Below are 19,295 nucleotides of genomic sequence, written 5' to 3'. Positions count from 1 at the left end.
TACAAGAGTGGTTGGGTCTCACTCTCAGACTCTGCGTTCCAGATGCTCTGTAGAGTGGGAGCCCAAACCACTTATTTATTTGTTTACAAGGGATGCCAAAAGCAGAGCCCCAAAAGTTGCCATCTTTTTAAAAATAAAGCAATTTGTCTCATAAGCCTTGCTTCAAAAATTAAAGCAAAGTTAAAAAGCTGCCCAACAATTTGCGTAGAGCTTCCTGCTGTTTTTTCCCAATGCAAAAGCAGAAAATCTGCTGTACAGTCCAGCGTGAAACGCGTCGCTTTCTTCGGAATTTGCCGTATGGTGCCATGTCATCATGTCTGCGCATTTTCCGGCTGTTTTTCGTTGCTGCCTGCCATGTCAGCAATGCAGCTTGCAACCATATAGGGTTAGGGCAGAATTAGGGTTAGGGTTAGGGTTTCAGATTTTTAGGGTCAGGGTTTCAGATTTTTAGGTTTTTTGCGGATTAGGGTTTTTGGCAGAAATTAGGGTTTTCAGAATTTAGGGCTTCAGCTGTCGGGTAGCCACGTCATCACTATACCCCCCTCTTGAAAGCATTGTAATCGCCCTCGATTATGCCTGCAAAATAGACAGAGGCCATAAACCGTCTCAGCAGACACTGATTGTTAGCACCTACGTCATAGGAACACACATGTAGCACATGTACCAATCGACAGTCACATCACATGCCATCACAGGACATCACGTGACATTCAACATTCATTCGGATCTTAGACCATGATTTATCGGCAACGTAGCTAGCAATCGCATCTAGATCAAGTCGGGACCTCATCGATGTCCGATTGACTAACCCTTATTGCAACCATGTCTATTCGAGATCAATTAGACCAAAATGCTGCAGTCATTTCGTTTATTAGTTCCTGCACTTAAAAACAAGTCAAGAACAAATCAGTTTCATATTCAGGAATTCCATTTCATAAAGTCATACAGTAGAATACTATTAGCTCTCAGTATCCCTGAAGCTCAAAGAGACATCAGTGACACTAGTAGGAAGCATGCCAGAGAATGAGCCCTAGCCTCATATTTAAAGGCCCTTGGCCTGGAAAGCAGTTATAGTAAAAAGCCTTTTAAACTCAAAAGCTTATGGTCCAAAAGCAAAGCCAAAAAGCTGCCAATGTAAATCACGGAAATCCGTAAAGCCTGCGACGTCATCAGCCAACGCAAGACGCGGAAATCTCCTTGCTGCCCTTAGGGTTAGGGTTAGGGTTTTTGCAATTTTAGGGTTTTTGGCAACAGAATTAGAATTTGCAGGTTTAGGGTTAGGGTTTTCAGAATTAGGCTTTGTAGGTTTTAGGGTTAGGGTTTCCAGAATTAGGGTTTTAGCAGTTAGGGTTTCTAGCAGAAATTAGGGTTAGGGTTTGTGCTACCGGCCAACCACGTCATCACTTTGTGACAATTTAGGCCCCTGTGCCTCATCTATAAGTTGGCTCCATTCTTTAGGCTTTGACACGTCAGCAGTTTGTTATATCTCCCCTTCTTGAAAGAGAGTAATTGTCCGCGATGTCAGCATATCTGCAAAACAACTCAAGTTAGCTCAAAAATTTCCGAGGGTCATTCCGGGGGACAATCAGTTTGGTCTTTTTATGAAGGAGTTAGCTTCTTCTTTCTGCTCTTTTGATCAAGGAGTTAGCTTCTCCTCTCGGCTGTTTTGATCAAGGAGTTAGCTTCTCCTTTGTGCTCTTTTGATCAAGGAGTTAGCTTCTCCTTTCGTCCAGATCGGAACTCTTGATATTCCGGCGTAGTAAAATTAGCCATCACACCCAGACCGTACTGATCTTCCACGGGTGTCTTGATGCACAAAAAAATTACATACCCAGGCGCTCTCATCCAATTAGGAATATTCAGTGGTTGGCACATCACAATGCAACACAAATGCTCACATATGCATGTTACAAGACATAGAAACATAAAGTCGCCGATGAACACTCCCCCCACAAATAACCATCTAGGTCCGAGCCATGAGCTGTTCAATGACTCCCTCATCACTCCTCCCACAAATAACTTAAAAAGGTCCGAGCCATGAGAGGCCTTTTACAACCGAACGCCCCCCAGACCACAACCTGCGTCGTTTGGAGGTGCTGAGAGTAACCACTACTCAGACTTCTTAATACTCCTCCCGTATAACCATCTAGGTCCGGGCCATGAGTAACAACAACAATACTCCCCACGTAAATAACCACAAGGGTCCGGGCCATGAGTAAAAACAACACTTTTCAATCATTCAATACTCCCGAGCCCCTCCGCAAATAACGACAAGGGTCCGGACCATGAGTAACAACAAAAATACTCCCCTCGTAAATAACCACAAGGGTCCGGGCCATGAGTAAAAACAACACTTTTCAATCATTCAATACTACCCCCGCAAATAACCACAAGGGTCCGGGCCATGAGTATGAACAAGCGTTCTCAAACATAATTTCTCACTACTCCACCCGGGAGTGAAATCACCAATCATTGAAACCAATATTAAAACCAGAGTCAAACAATTCAAATCGGCACCAAGACAGGTTCAAAATAGATACCATCCATTTCAAACAAATTCCAAACAGGATCACCAAACAGGATCACCAAACAAGTTCTCAAACAGATTTCAAACTTAAAAAAGCAATCTCGACATCAGTCAAGCTCGAAAAGTCGACTGACTTTCCATCCTGGAACCTGCACCAAATTTAGGGTTAGGTTCATTCCGTAAGGCCGTAGCCGAGCACAACATGGTCCATCAGCTCTTGGACAGACAGTGTTTCTTTGGTGGCGATGGTAGTCCCAAGATAGCAATCGCACCGAATCTCCAAGGTCACCTGCTCGTGAAGAGACATCTACTGAGAGATGTCGAGAAATCTCAAGTTATGATCTGCTAGGGTTTCCATGGCAAGCATTTCAGGACACCCCACTCTGCCAGAAGTTGCACTCCTAAGGAAGATGTCAGAAACCATATAACTTCGGGCAAAAATTTTCTTGAAAGCTTTCCAAGTCCTTGGAAGTGTGTGGCTTGGTAGCTATAGACATCAACATCTGCATGGCAGTGCTTCTGAGAAAAACAATGACTCGAAAGAAATCTGGGATCCTTCTTTTGCAAGTGATCTTAATGGCTTATGCCCTGTAAGACATGAGTGGTGAAGACGGGAGCGCGCTCGATCCGCGATGAAGTAAGGGTGGGAGTGGCTAATAAGTCCGGGTAGCTCTATCTGCTCTTTTGTAGGACCGGTATGCTTTTAGAAAAGCACACACGTGATGCTCTGATACCACTGTCACAAGGCGGGCACCACGTGCCAATAGAAAAGAACAGATTGAGCAGACTTTTAGCACTTCAATAACAATTGAAGTGAAAGAGAGAGAGATGACACACGACACGGAGTGGCGGAATTCCACCCCAGAGAGTATTGGCCCCAAACCTTGGCGCCCCTTTTGGTATTTCTTTATATTGCATCATCAAAGTACAAGCCGGTACTCCAGACTCTGCACCTTCTCCAGGAAGCATGCCAGAGAATGAGCCCTAGCCTCATATTTAAAGGCCCTTGGTCTGAAAAGTAGTTACAGTAAAAAGCCTTTTAAACTCAAAAGCTTATGGTCCAAAAGCAAAGCCAAAAAGCTGCCAGCGTAAATCACGGAAATCTGTACAGCCTCCCACGTCATCAACCAGCGCAAAACGCGGAAATCTCCGTGCTGCCCTTAGGGTTAGGGTTAGGGTTTCTGCAGTTTTAGGGTTTCTGGCAGCAGAATTAGGGTTTGCAGGTTTTAGGGTTAGGGTTTTCAGAATTAGGGTTTGCAGGTTTTAGGGTTAGGGTTTCCAGAAATGGGGTTTGCAGGTTTTAGGGTTAGGGTTTTCAGAATTAGGGTTTCAACAGTTAGGGTTTTTGGCAGAAATTAGGGTTAGGGTTTGTGCTCTCGGGCAGCCACGTCATCACTTTGTGACAGTTTAGGCCCTTGGGCCACATCTGTAAGTTGGCTCCATTCTTTAGGCTTTGACACGTCAACAGTTTGTTATAAGAACAAAAGGACCCTTAGGGGCCTCCCTTCTCAGAGCATCTGGACGCAGAGTCTGAGAGCAAAGGACCCCTACGTGAGTTGTACTTTGCCTAAGATTTAATATAATAAAGAAATATCGAAAGGGGCGCCAGGTTTTGGGGCCAATACCTCTGGGCACGAAACTACGCCGGGATGTGTCGTCTTGAATTGAACTGTGATTTAAAGTTGTGAAGTATTTTAAGTGATCTCTCTCCCTCTCGTGTCGCGGACAGATTCTAGACTTGGTGTCCAAGTCTGTTACAAGCAACCACTCCTATAGGGCTTCACCGTTGGTAGGAGACCTCTCACAATGAGCTTCCCAAGGAGGGCTCTATTCTGCTATGCTGGGTCGATGATCCCCAACCCTCCCTAAGAGCAAGGTACAATAATGACCTTCTAAGAAACTTTGGCCCCAGGAGACCGTGTCTCTTGCCTTGACCACATAAAATGTCACAAGACGGGCACCACATGCCAGTAGAAAAGAGCAAACTGAACAGACTTTTAGCACTTCATTAACAACTGAACTGAGAGAGAGAGAGAGACGACACGCGACACGGAGTGGCGGAATTCCACCCTAGAGAGTATTGGCCCCAAACCTTGGCGCCCCTTTCGGTATTTCTTTATATTGCATCAACACAGTACAAGCCGGTACTCGAGACTCTACATCTTCGCCAGGTAGCATGCCCATTGCGAGAGAATGAGCCCTAACCTCATATTTAAAGGCCCTTGGCCTAAAAAGCAATTACAATGAAATGCGTTCAAACTCCAAAGCATCTGGTCTAAAAGCAAAGCCAAAAAGCTGCCAGCGCAATTTACGGAAATCCGTATAGTCTTGCCATGTCAGCACCGCCACCGTGAAAAGCGAAAATCTGTACAGTTGTGCCTCATCATCAACCAGCGTGATTTTCGAAAATCTGCCATTTCATTAGCCTGCTTCGCAAGTTCTTGTGTGTGTGTGTGAGCCTTGCTTTATTTCCTGCTGCTCTGCCTCTTCACCTAGGGTTTTGGCCCCTCGGCCCACTGCTCTACCTCTTCACTTAGGGTTTAGGCCCCTTGGCCCACATCTGCAAGTTGACTCCCTTCTTCAGGGCTTTGACACGTCATCAGTTTGTCACATAAAATACGTGATCAATCGCTCCAATAGGTTGATGCAAGAACTCAAGAAAATCTAGTAAGATTTGATGTACCACAAAGTAGCTAAGAGAACTTGGTTGGCCACTACAACCTTGCTAGCAAGTGAAAGCCGTGCCGAGCTCCAATGAAACAGTTTCCTCCTGACGGAGAGCATGATTGTTGCCACACGTATATTCGGAACGTATCCGTACCGTATGCACATTATATGGATCCGTACCGTACGATTGTGTTTCTTATTTTGTTTTTTTTTGTCGACTTGGGCGTGGCTGAGGGTTCCGCTGCATTTAAGCGAGCAATTTTTAGGGGATTATTTGTAGATGTTTGAACACATGGTGCAAAGATTGTTCACTGTAGAGAAATAGCAGGTTCAAGAGAGCCGTGCGCAGATAGATTCTCTCTCTCTCTCTCTCTCTCACTCGTGTCTGTCTTGCTTGCAATAGAATCATCATGCCTTAAGCCATGCAACCCGTACTGGAAGGAGCATACCAATGTCATCGGCATTATCAACACTCGAGGCCAAGTGGGTTCTAGCACTCAACGATGGCAATTCAAGTACTGCAATTTTCAGCTCATGAGTATAATTTCTCGTGTCGTCAAGCACTTGACAGGCTTTGACACGACCAATAACTGTGGAGGGTGCAAAAAGGTACCACAGGATATTAGGGATAAGCTGATTGCAGAGAATTATCCGGAAGTACCAGCACCAAAAAATAAATAAATACAGGTGGACATCACACACATGATGCTCTTATTGGGGATTTTGGTGGTTCATCTTCCCAGCACCTTGTCTTTGCATGCGAACTCTTTTTCTTGGGTGAAGGAGCGTCAAAAGGTTGCTGAGATGGAGATTGCTCGCACTCTCATTGAGTGCAACATCTCCTTCAATGTTTTGAGGATTGAGCAGTGAAAGAGGATGGTCAAAGCTATAGCTAATGTTGGCCACACAGATGCATGGTCAGGGATGGAGTATAGCAAGATGCACATTACAGTGCTTGATGAGCAGAAGACTTTGATAGATAAGGCCTTGGTCCAGGTTGCAGGTTGGGAGCAGTTTGGGTGCACCATCATATCAGATGGCTGGACTGATGTTCGTAGGTGGCACATCGTTAATATTCTTGTGTCGTCTTGTCTTGGCACATACTTACGTGTTGTGGATGCAGGGAAGGCCGGAGATCGCATCACAAGTGAGTTTATCTTTGGGCACATCAAGAAAGCTATTGAGGAGATTGGGCCAGAGAATGTGGTACAGGTTGTGACCGACAATGCCTCAAATTGTAAGCTTATGGGTGAAATGGTTGAGGCAACTTACCCTCGGATTTCTTGGACTCCATGTGCTGTGCATTGTCTTGACTTATTCATGGAGGATATAGGCAAGTTGCCTTGGGTATTGCCTATTGTTACAGATGCCACTAAGATGGCCACTTTTTTCCACAAAAAACATTAGGCTTTAGCTATCTTCAGGAGCCACAATACACTTGACATGGTGCAGCCCTCGAAGACCAAGTTTGCTTATAAGTATTTAGTGTTACAGAGACTCTTCAAATTGAGGGATCCACTTCTTCAAACAGTCGTGGACCTGAAGTGGAGATTGATGCACCTCTCGCAGACAGAGCCCACTTAATACATATTGCCATATATTAAACCAAGTGTGAAATCTCAATGCTTATTGCTATAGGATTGCTCGATTGGTGCATGCGAGCGCAACTGGAGCACTTATTCCTCTGTACAAGATCTGCAATCGTTTCAGCACTTCTCAATTAGAGAAGTTAGTCTATTGCCGAGCAAATATGAGGCTTCTGCGAGCCTACCACGCTTTGGGAACACCCAAGCAGGTCCGCTTTTATTTTTCACATGAATGATTGAATCATGATACACTCGACCCTTGAGTACTTTGTAAATACTAAATAATGTTTCCTCGATTTTCAATAGGTAGACCCAACACGCGTGAAGATGGTGGCAGATCCTAGTGTTATGGAGGAGGTGGAGGTGCAGATCAGAAATGAGCAGGAGGAGATTATTTGACTGCTTCATAGGGAGTTGGAGAGTGTTGATCGGCGTGTGACGAGGTCGCGCGCACTGGCTTTGGCTATTTCTCTACGTGAGCAAGCGCCAGACCCAGAGAGTGCTCGAAGGGAGAGCATTCGTAAAGGGCATTTCAGAAATCTACTCATCGTCTCGGCATAGAAGAGGAACAAGAAGGGGGCAAGAGGGGAGCCCTGTCGAGTTGATTACTAGCAAAGGCTCTAACTTTGAGGATTCAGTAGCTACTTGAGAGTATCATACATGAGACACATACGAGTTTTGTCAAGGAGCATAGTATCCTTGACAACGTTTTCAATACTATGCATGATGGAGCTGATGGTTATATTGTCTTGTGGGTGACTACCATGGGTCTATACCTTGCACTTTCCTTCAAGGGTGAATCTGGGCTTATCTTGGATTCGTCTTGGTATATAACATTTTCATCTTTTGGGAGGCGATTGCTCTCGCTTGTCTCCAAAGAGAGGATCTTGTGGTGCTTCTCGACTTTACGATAGAGTTGACTGGGACTTCCTTGAGGGCACTATGCGACGGATGGGCTTTTCAGATGCTTGAATAAGAGCAAGGTTGCATCTGTATGTTGTACGGATCCTATCCGTACGTAAGGGTAGGATTCATATGGATGGTTAAAAAAAAAATCATGCCCTATTTCAGCCGCTAGGCCTCTTTTTCAAAGTCGTTTGCTGTCGCTAAGTGGCGGCTGATTTTCGTCCTTGCATGAAGCTCCCGTGCAAAGACTCAGAGAGGAGAATTTGGATGGGTTGTAGTGTGAAGGGGGTGCAGTGTGCACTGTTGCAGATTAAAGGGGTTGCAGATACTGTTCTTGCAACTGTGTGCACTGTTCTTGTCATAGTTACCCGGAACGCGGAACGGGAACGGCAACGGGATCCCCGCGGAACGGGGGAACGGCTAGGGGTCCGGAACGGGAACGTCGCGGAACGGGAGGTATAAAAACCACCCAAATAGTGCAATTTTTAGCTCCTTGTGTTTAAATACAAGGAGTCTTAGAGTGCTTTGACTCTAATACTCACAAAAAACTCGTTTTGAAGACCATTCAACCTTGCTATGACTAGATGATGATGAGAGAGAGAGAGAGAGTGCGATGGAGAGGGAGAGATTTGAGAGAGTGGGAGGGAGAGGAAGAGAGCTTGAAGGCTTGAAGCCTTGAGCCTTGAGAGAGTGAGTCTTGAGAGGGAGAGATCTTGAGAGTGAGAGGGAGAGAGCTTGAGCCTTGAGGATTAGCTTGTGAAGAGAAAGGGGGAGGGGGGTGCATTTTACGAGTCCTTGAGGCCTTGCACACTTTCAAAAGAAGCCCAAACATTTACTTCAATTTTTTCAATTTTTGCCAAATTTGTTTGTAGCCGTTGGCCGTTCCAGGGGCATTCCGGAACGGTCCGGGGGCGTTTCGGAACGTTCCGGAACGGCCGTTCCGGTTTGTATTGGCCACCCGGAACGTCAGACATTCCGGGACGTTCCGGAACGTTCGGGAAGGGAACTGCCCCCCGGAACGCCGGAACGGGGGCTAGGGGGCGTTCCCCGGTAACTATGGTTCTTGTAGGTAGCTCCCGTGCAGAGACTCAGAGAGGCAAATTTAGGTAGGTTGCAGTGTGCACTGTTGCAGATTGAAGAGGTTGCAGATAGTAAGATACTGTTCGTGCAGGTATTGTGTGCCCTGTTCACAATCCCAACCCAGTGTGGGACATGCACATCCATGTGATCAGTGTAGTGATGAGTGGCACTGCAAATATTGAGGGGACGGCAAGACGAGTACTATTACTTATGTTCTCAAGCATCTTACAGGGATAGGTACTACAAATCATTGCCATGGGCTGTGAGAAGATCCCACCTCAAATCAGGGAAGACCTTATTCGAAAGCACTTCTTGGCGGCATCCAATGCACCTCCGTCGAGGCGGTCTTCGGTTTCACAGGATGCCTTGCAAGATGCGTTACTTTGGATTTTGGTTACATTATTGAGATGGAGGGATGGCTTCTGGCTCTCAGACTACTGTGCCCTTCAGTGCCAGCACTAGTAGGAAAAGAGCTCGTGTATCAGGGCATGATGAGGAAGAGAGAGGGGATGACCAATTTACAATTCCCACCTATGCACCGAGGCAGACCTTATTGCCTTCATGCATGAAGTCTCGATCTTGGGTGAGAAAGAGACAGAAGATAGCAGAGATGGAGATTGCTCGCACTCTTGTAGAGTGCAATATTGCAATCAATGTTTATGAAACATATCAATGGAAGAGGATAGTCAGAGCCATTGCACAGGTTGGCCACACAGAGTCGTGGACTGGCTTGGATTATAATAAGATGCGTAGAAGTATGCTAGATAAGCAAAAAGAAATCCTTGTTAGAGCAATCACCCCCAATAAAAGCTGGGTGGCAGACCCATCAGAAATCATTTCTAATGGATGGAGTGATGTACGTAGATGCCACATCATCAACATTTTGGTGTCATCTTGCCTTGGTACGTATTTTTTGAGAGCCGTGGATGAAAGGAAAGGCAAGTGAGAAGATGACATCAGAGTTCATCTACAGACATATTTGTCAAGCCATTCTTGAGTTGGGAAAGGAGAATGCTGTCCATTTCAAGAGGACCACCTCTTGTGTCTCTACGAGTCTACATTAATTAAAAACTTGTAACTTTACATTGTTTGGCTACTTGCTGGTTATTATAGATAATGCTAGCAACTGCAAGGCCATGGGTGAGATGGTAGAGAGGGAGTTCCCTTGCATTGTTTGGACTCCATGTGCCGCCCATTGCCTAGACTTGGTTATGGAGGATATAGAAAAATTGCTCTGGGTTCAGCCTATTGTGTCTGAGGCAACGAGGATGACCACTTTTTTCCGCAAGAAGCATCAAGCTTTGGCCATCCTCAGGAGCCACACTACATTGGATATGGTGCAACCCTCGAAGACCATGTTTGCATACATGTACCTTGTTCTTTAGAGACTGTAAAGGTTGATGGACCCACTTATGCAGATTTTTGTGGATCCAAGTGGCGTCTAATGCACCATGCTAGAGAGGAGCCTACCAAGGCCATTCAGAGGAAGGTTCTAGATGAAGCCTCGTGGATAGAGGTACACAGCTTCGCCTTGGCTCTTTAGCCACTCTTTGTCTCTTACGCGTGACAGATATGGAGGGAGCTACCCTTGGTCTCGTACTTCACCTCTTCATGCAGATGAGAGGGCACATTGAGACGTGCAGGACACTATCTCTGGAGCGGTAAGAATGAATAGGGTGCTGGTTTTGTTAGAATGACGGGCAATCTCAGATTGAATGATTTTCTTTTTTGAACTTGGAGACGGAACAACATTCTGGCTATTGTGGATAGTCGATGGCAGTTTATGCGTCATCCCATTCATGGGATGGCGGCCTTACTCCATCCCTTCTACAAAAAGCCAAAGCTTTTTGGAGACATGTCCTTGCTGACCCTTCGTTCAAAGTACCTCAACCTCATGTTCAACGAGGATGAGGAATTGGTCATAGATGGGGAGATGTGGAGCTTCATGAACAACGTGGGTCCTACTTTCTTGAAGAGTGTTGTAGTGAGACTCGAGGCTACCAAGCTTCCCCTCACTTGGTGGCAGAACTATGAAGACAAGGTCTTCCACAACTCTACAGGCTTGCTCTACGTATTTTCTTTCAGGTACTCAAGTTGTAACTTGTTTGGAAATTGTGTCTAAAATGTTGACCTTGTGCAATTTTGCCCTCTATAGATTTGCAATTCTATATACATTGTCATCAGGATTGTTCAACTGGTGCTTGTGACTGCAATTGGAGTGCATACTCTTTGGTGCACACGATGATCAAGAACCGCTTCAGCGCGACCTAGATAGAGAAGCTGGCGGGCAATCCCAAGCAGGTTTGTTCCATGCTACAATCCACTAAACGCTCGTAGATAGACTAGGTTGAGTTACTTGAAGTGTCTTTAAAGTTTTACGGAATTCGGTCAATGTTGGTGTAGGTGGACCCTATGGAGGTGAAGATGGTTCCATACCCTACAACAGAGGAGATAGATGCTCATATCAAAGATGGGCAGGAGATACTGCGAAAGCGTCATAGAGAGTGGATAGGCGAGTCACCAAGTCACGCTCTTGGACCTTGAGCATGCCTCTCCAAGAGGAGGGTGCGGATCTTGAGGACACTGCGAGAGAGCATTCGGATTGAGAAGCTTCCAGTGCGGAGGCCTCAGGTTCGAGCTAACCCGTCTGTGCGTCTCATCTAGACTTTGCAAGAGGATGATCCACATGAGGATGATGGAGGTCCACTAGAGTCTAGAGGACCCAGGATTTACAGGGCTGATGGTCAGTGCAATGTCCTCAAAGGGAGAGATGTTCTCATCATCATCTTTATCGTCCTTTGATGGTGATGATGAGCTTTGAGTGCAGTGTGTGGTTTGCAGTACTTATTAGAGTTAGGACTTCAAACTTCAATCTTAAATTATCAATATGTTTTTTTTTTGATGCTCATAGTTTTATGAGACCACAACATCAGACATCTGACACTGTTTGTTGTAGACATTGGTCAGCTTTGTGTTTTCATTGTTCGGTTAGAGTCGTGAACTCTAGTTTTTGGCATTTGTAATGGTCTATATTTGATTTGCTAGTCTTTTTTGCAGTCTTGGTGAATGCATAAGTAAATGTATGAAGAGTTTTAGGCTTTGTGAAAAAAGTACAAAATTTTACGTACCAAAAAACTCAATCTATTCTGGACTACGTACGGTATGTACCGAATTTGTGCCGAACACTGTGTACCTAACCACCTTGGCATGAAGCAAAGACTTCACAATATGTGACCAAAGTCAGCCTGTACACTCGCATGGTTGGGCGCATAAATCTTCAAGAAGCCCACAAGGCTACCTTGAACCTGCCTAGTGACCGCGTGGCACAATAATACCTCTGTCCACAATGCATAGTTACCCGGAACGGGAAATCGAAACGGGGAATGGGGAACGACAACATGCATGAAATGCTATTCCCTGTTTTTGATACTCAGGTCTGAAACACGGAACGGGGCTTCGGAACGGGAAATTAGGATGGGAACGGGGAACAGGGATCTCAAAATGGCCATTCCCTATAACCATGCCACAATGGCCTTCTGCCATGAGTGTGCAATAGTCATACATACACTTCCCTGGATGCCTCTATGTCCAAAAGAAGTTGACCAAAATGTCTTGTAGCAGCTATGCAAGATTTGTCCACAACGTTGAATACAGGTCTCATAAAGGTGATTCTCTTGAAGCATAAGGATATCTATTGCGCTGCTCACTGGGCATCTTTGAAGTTTCTGTCTCATTTAACCCCTCTGGCGTAAAAAATTGCCAACCTCGCAACCTTCGAGGCTGGTTTGGATGGGGGGTATTCCACATCCAAATGACCTTGAGAAAGGCGTGTCTGAAGTGACTGTCCACTCATGCCCAAGATGAGCTGCAGTCTGTAGGGTTACATCCTGTGTCCAAGTATCCTCATGCACATATACATAGCAAGGCCTTGTCTGGGTGTCTGCAAAGAAGTATACCACAATGTGTCTACAACCTACAATATCAGGCGGTGTTACAAAGAACTTGGCCAGCAGCCAAAGGGTCTGTAGCAAGTCTCTCACTGCCAAGTCCCCCGTGTGATGAGAGAACTCGAGCCTACTTGGAGACAATTTTTATAAGACAATCCTCATGGGGTTAGTGACAGAAAACCGATGCTGCCACAACAGCCAACCTCGCAATCTTCGAGGCTGGCTTGGATGGGGAGTAATCTGCATCCAAGCAACCTCGAGAAAGGCGTGTCTGAAGTGTCCCACCCATGCCCAAGATGAGCATGCAGTCTATAGTGCTACATCTTCTGCCCAGGTATCCTCATGTACATATATACATATCAAGGTGCACTCTGAGTGTCTTCAAAGAAGTATACCACAATGTGTCTACTGCTTGCTGTATCAAGTCCCCTATGTGATGAGAGAGTGTGGACCTAGAGCAAGTCTAGCACTGTGTGCATAGCCCACTCTATGTGATCCCTGCCACACAACGGGAAAGAGAAATCAACCATTGTGTCTAAGGTCTTTGCACCCCGGGCTACTAGAAAAAGAATACGTACTCTACAACAAGCTGCCTCAAGGTCAGGGGATTGGTTGCTAAAAAACACCGTGAAGCCGTAGTCAAAGAAGTCCCATTGTCGGCGAATGTTGAAGCTGGTCAGCCCGCGAGGGAATGACGCAAAGGAGAAGCCTGCACCAAAAGTGGTGAGCTGGTAGTGGGGAATGAGACGAGCCAGGAGACGAGGCTGAGGGGATAGTGGGGGAGATGGGAGGGGAGCGTGGGGGACAGGGAGGAGGAGACGGAGCTGTGGAGTTGGCAGGCGGGGGGGGAGCTGGTGGCGGACGAGATTGAGGTGGAAGGAGACTCTTTGGGCGTATCCTGCTATAGAGGGTCAAACTGGTTTCTTGTAGGAACCAAGTGTTGCTGGTGTGGCGTAGGTTGGCCACCAAGGGGGAGTGTATGACGAACCTATCTCTGACGACGAGGACCTTGTACTTGTTGCCAACCATCGGCAAACTGGCCACCCATCTCTGAAGAAGTGCTAGCCCGTGTACCTTGGATCTCTGTCTGTTGTGTTGGACCAGCCTCCTAAGGTTGAGTTTGTGGCACATGTCGAGTTCTCCTCCAAGGACAAGCCTTCGCAAGATGGCCCATCTGTTTGCATATGAATCATTGGTTCGGGAGTCTTGAATACTCCATGCCCTGGCAGAACCAGCCACCACACACCCTAGGCAGAAGGACTACCTTTGGGAGAGGGTGGGTGTCCCGAACTAGAACCTGTACTTTAGGTATACCCGCTGCCTTGGCAGTGACTGAAGCTTCCGTGTGCGGCGTCTCCAAGACTGTCCCAATCTTGGAGCCAATCCTAGATACAAGCGGGAGGTACTCTCTTTTCAAACCAGGGAAGCAGACGGAAATGGGCAAATCTGCTTCCTTGACAAGAACATCATAAGATGGGTCGAAACCATGTTGTCACTGTCGCTATCAAAAACGATCCCTGACTGCACGGATGGCCATGGGGACCTTAGTAGCCATGTCGAGAGTCTCAAACTTGTTATGGAAGTAACCACGTGGGAGGAATGGAACGTCCCACAAGAAGGCGGGCCTGGAGGAGATTGCACACCTTGCCTCTACTCGGCCGGGTGTTGATAATCTTGCAGATGATAGAGGTGGCCTGGAGGCGTTCCACCTGTGCTGCAAGGCTTGCTTGCTCCGTCGCCGATAGAGCAAGTCGGATGGTGGGCTCCGTAGGGTCGGGCAAGGGGGCTTCGTTTGAGCCCGTATAGGGCGGAGTAGGAGCTTCCATCTGTGTCTGTTGCCGTTGAAGAAAAAGGAGGAAGACGGAATGACGACGAAGAAGGCGAGTCGAAGACGAATCAGCCCGAATGGGGGGGGGGGGCAAGGGCAAGGGGGAGGAGGCAACGGGGCACAACAGCCCATTAAGTTCGTTTTGAATTCAATAATGCTATCTTTGTCTCCGCTTTGACGGGAAATTGTGTTTTTAAGGAGTGATTGAAGAGGTTCAACTGTAGGAGGCTAGTCTAAGCGAACCATCAAGTGGTAAGGTAGTGAGGCATTCTTGGGGATGCCAGCTTTGTTAGTAGCTTCATTGCTACTCAAGCAGAGGAATTGGAGGGACTTCTGGGTCTTATCCTTGAGCATGTACGTTAAACATAAATTTTGGATGCAAACATTGCATCCAAGAGCGGTTAATCGCAATTGTCACCATGGTTATCTTAGCACTGATGTTGGAAAAGTGCCTTAGTAGGTCTTTTCTGGTGGGGATACCTTACAATGAGGAGCCTTTTTGTAAGAGCTTTTTGCATGAATTTTATGCTCATGCCATGATTGGGGAGTGTCATGAGCTAAAAGAAATAGACGTAATTTTGAAATTCCTTCTAGAGCTATGAAGCTTGTGTTGCTGATGGCAGGTTATCTAAAATAAGTAGGCCAGTATCTGTTACATCCCCAGACACCTGGGTGCCTGAGCTATGTCTTTACAAGTGTGATGATCACACAAGATGTCTCACCAATGAGCTCTGTCCCTCCACAAGTCAGCTCTCTAAAATTACCGTATTTCTATTCCTATAGGAGTTTCCCAGAACTATGGCTTGGATGCAGTGGATCAACAAAGCATACAATTGTTTGTAGTGAGTCATTGTGGAATGTATATGGAAAAGTTTTGTGTTTCGCAAATTTTTGGATTGGTAATTCTACAAATATATATAATGATGCATCTCCTAACGGCTTTAAAGAAAATAAATTCAAGAGACCTGGTGTAAACTCTAAGGAGAAGAAAACGCTTGAGAGAGGTTGAAAGCAAAAGAATAAGATGCAAAAGGCATGCGCATTGCATGCACACAAGGCTACCTCTTTATATATAAGAAAAATAGTATTTTGACTTTACACAGTCATAAGGCTTTCCGTTTCCTAGCGTTACCCTTCACTTTTGCATGTTAGATGTGTTGAAATGATTTCTATTTTTTTGAAATTGCGGGGACCTAATTGGTTATTTTGCATGATTTGGGAATCTTTTGTCTATACTGGGAAATTGTATCTTATTTATGCATTTAATGTACTTTCTGGAAGAGAGACTTCACAATAGCTAAAAAGGTGATGTAATTTGGGTATCAATGCTTTTGAGGACATGCATCATCAACAAATCAACCTCAAGAGATTGAATTTGTCATGAAAGTCACATTTTGATTTATTCAAGCTTGAGTTTCAAGCATGAAAAGATAGTTTTGATTACATACAATGTTTATGTGGTTAATTTCCGAGCGAGGATGAAGATGCTTTTTTTTAATCTTTATGCTAGAGAAGGAATGCTTAGAAATTCAAAAAATTGAGCAATAAACGTGGCGAGACCAGCAATGGTTGGTTTTGGGATGAAGCCAAAACAATTTTTTTTGATCATTCAAAATCTCTAGAAAGTTTAATAGGTAATTTCCTAGGGTTTTTGATATTTCTTTCTCAAACTGAAATGGGGAGCCAAGCCTTGGTATTTAGTAAACATTAAAAGTGCTTGCAAGGAAAGGAAAGGATGAAACATGGGCTGATTGCACAATTGTAACCCTCAATTTGACATCTTCTTTGAAGAGCTCCACTTGAGATGTATGCTTCCATGTTTTGAAAGAACGACTCAAATTGCTTTTTGAGGGAGGGCCAACCTCAAGCCAAACTATGAGTCAAATTTGTCAAAAATTTATTTTGTAGCTAGTCATAGTGGTTATTTGCAATTGTTTGTTTTGGTTGCACTTAGAAATAATGAACAACTAGCCCTAAGAAGTAATCTCTTATAGAGATTTCATCAGAGCTATGGTTTTTCTTCCTTTTCAGAAGAAGGAAAACGAGTCAGGAATAGACCATAAGGGAAGGTCATTGTAGAAAAGGTATTAATGGTTCCTTATAGTGTTCAAGGTTGTGTGGTAATATTGCCTCTTTTTTATAAGGATGTCTATAGGTTTAGGATTCTTGAGCACAAGGGAAGGGTTAGGCTCATGAGGGATCACACTATTACATCTCACTCCTTTACTCTCGTTAGGTTGGGGTTCTCTTTGTGAGTATGGCCTTCCAAAGCTATTTTTGATTTAAGGAGTTTCAATTGGTGATAACTTTTAGTGGCGTCATTCCTTTGGATTTGCAAAAATTAAACTTAATAATTTAGAGTTTGTGAATTAAATTCAATTGTTCATTTGGTAATAGTCAAAATTGCAACTTACTTGAAGTCTATCGTGTAATTGGTAACAGTTTTTCTTGCATGACAAGGAGTTCTCCTTAGTCCACAAGGTCAAGTGGACAGTAGAAGCCAATCAGGCTTGAATGACTCTTGAGGTCATCAAGCGACCTCAAAGGAGAAGGCACTCTTCTGACGCATTCCAAGAGTCTCCCTTCTCTAGGAGAGTTTTTTCAAGAGTGCTATGTTCAATCACCCAACCAAAGTTCCTCAATGAAACATCAAAACCAAAGATGCCAACTTGAGCACTCAAATGATGAGATATTGCAAAGAGACGGTCTTCAAGTGGCTCATATGGGTGTTGCTATGAGGGTTTATGTTTGAGTCCTAGGTACAACTTCTAGTCCTTACTCATAGTTGAGATGAACACTCTAGGCAAAGAACATGTGAATCATCGTTTGACTTCTTAGGTTCCTATTGCACTTGTTAGAAGGTTTACTCTACTTTGAAAGGCCCTCAAAGAAGGTTGTACTTGCACCAAAGAAGAGGGCATGTTATGCTCAAAACATCGATGAAGAGGGAAGAGAATTGAATTCTTATTACAATGGCTCTTATGACCAGGAGTACTTTGGCTTTATGCACTTGTTTGATGCATTAGTTTTGAAGGGGTAAATTGGAAAATGATTGAAGCTTACACTAGCTAGTGGAAATTTGTGAAAGTCAAGCTATGATGGAAGCTTATGATGCTAAGCGCAAGTCCTTAAAAGAGGGTCAAGTTTCGATTCTTGGAGTTAAGGATGTAGATGTGTGTGTGTGTGTGTGTGTGTGTGTGTGTGTGAGAGAGAGAGAGAGAGAGAGAGAGAGAGATGTGGGTGGAGCTCTTGCAGAAAGCATTGCAGTTCCCTTATTCAATTGTAAAGTGTTAAGAATACAAAAGAGCTAGTGAAGTTATGAGTTGGGTAATTGGATACAGCTGGCCATGTACAATGGCTCTCTAACCCAAACAATCTCCCATTTGTAGGTCAATGTGATACATGCACAAGATATGTAGAGTCTAAATTTCTACCCAATGATCATAAGCAGGTGACAATGTGCAGCTTCTCAGAGGGTAGACCTTTGAGGTTATCATTTGTGTGAATCTTGACAAGCTCTATGCGCTTGCCCTCAAGTACCTCACGAATGAAGTGATACTTCACATCAATGTGATTTGTCTTTGTATGAAACACTAGATTCCATGTTGGTTGAGTATCATTCTTGACTTTTCACAATGCAAATTTGATACCTTTGCATCAATGCCCAACTCTCCCTCTAGCCGAGTAAGCAATATAGCTTCTTTGTTGCATTTGACATCGCAACATACTTTCTTTCTATGGTAGATTGAGATGTATAAACTTGCAAACAAGATTTCCATGAAACTGTACCAATAGTGAATGTAAAGAAATAATGTGTTGTAGACCTTTGTTGTCCACATTTGTTGTATAATCCCATTTCGTGTAGACAACTACTTTGCCTTTAAAGCAAAAGCACAACTTAGTTGTACCATTCAAGTATCTAGATCATCACACTTTCTCATTGTCTCCCAATGCTTCTTGCAAGGATTCACAATGAATTTGCTAATGACACCCACTCCAAATGCATTGTGTTGATAAGTCTTGATCATGGCTTACATCAAAGAACCAATTGTAGCTGCATAAGGAATCTTGCCATCTCAACCCTTGCCTTGACAGATTTGGGATCATTCTCTTAGCTCCATTTCACACATGAAGGCAATGGAGTGGAAAAAAGCTTCTTTCCCTCCATATTGTAATGGTTCGTTACATCAAAAATATACTCTTTTTGTGACAAGTACAGAACTTCTAAGCCATGTGTTGCATATTGAGCATGCCAAGAAAATGGTTTGATTCACCCAAATCCTTTATGGAGTAGAAATAAGCCTCTTCCCTTCCATATTGTAATGCTTCATTACACTGAAAAATTACTTTCCGTGACAAGTAAAGAACTTCTAAGCCGTGTGTCTCATAATGTCGCATAATGTGCATGTCAAGAAAATGGATTGCTTCACCCAAATCCTTTGTGTCAAAGTCCTCATGCAATTTTGACTTCAATCAATCGTTTCGCCTTAACAATGTGAAATAGTCTACATATAGGATCAAAATAAAAAGATTACCATTTGTAGCTTTCTCGTTGTAGAGGCAATGAACTATTTCACTCTGCCTATTCCTTTGAAAGACTGAACGGCCCTCTAATGACGCAACCTAAAATGCTTGAGTTGTCATTGTTGTAGTATCCCTCAAAATAGATGCAACCGTGTCAACCACCAGCATATGGTTTTGAGAACTATTTACTTACAGTTCTAATACAATCATGTAATCATGCTATAAAATGT

General features: G+C 44.4%; 1 protein-coding gene across 2 annotated transcripts; it reads left to right on the top strand.

Moving 5' to 3' along the window:
- The first annotated feature begins 1,962 nt into the window (after positions 1-1,962).
- On the top strand, positions 1,963-11,836 carry LOC147449629 (uncharacterized). 2 transcript variants are annotated; one of them, XM_086522030.1, is made up of 3 exons: positions 1,963-10,851; positions 10,922-11,067; positions 11,170-11,836. In XM_086522030.1, the coding sequence occupies exons 1-2, from the start codon at positions 10,550-10,552 to the stop codon at positions 10,971-10,973; spliced, it is 354 nt and encodes a 117-aa protein (XP_086378156.1). In that variant the 5' UTR covers positions 1,963-10,549; the 3' UTR covers positions 10,974-11,067; positions 11,170-11,836. The 2 variants fall into 2 exon arrangements, with proteins under 2 accessions (XP_086378156.1, XP_086378155.1); XM_086522029.1 differs by having other exon boundaries at positions 10,951-11,067; positions 11,170-11,835.
- The last annotated feature ends 7,459 nt before the right edge of the window (positions 11,837-19,295 follow it).

This window comes from Adiantum capillus-veneris, chromosome 10 (genome assembly GCF_014529385.1).
Source record: "Adiantum capillus-veneris isolate H3 chromosome 10, ASM1452938v2, whole genome shotgun sequence".
NCBI classification, from domain to species: domain Eukaryota; kingdom Viridiplantae; phylum Streptophyta; class Polypodiopsida; order Polypodiales; family Pteridaceae; genus Adiantum; species Adiantum capillus-veneris.
The sequence above is the reverse complement of the archived record's forward strand: the minus strand, read 5'-3'. Positions and strand labels throughout refer to the sequence as shown.

Excerpts from the sequence above, each read along its gene's own strand:
- LOC147449629 (XM_086522029.1), top strand. The coding sequence starts at position 10,550 with ATGCGTCATCCCATTCATGGGATGGCGGCCTTACTCCATCCCTTCTAC. Across the intron at positions 10,852-10,950 it reads CTCTACGTATTTTCTTTCAG|GATTGTTCAACTGGTGCTTG; the intron begins GTACTCAAGTTG and ends CATTGTCATCAG.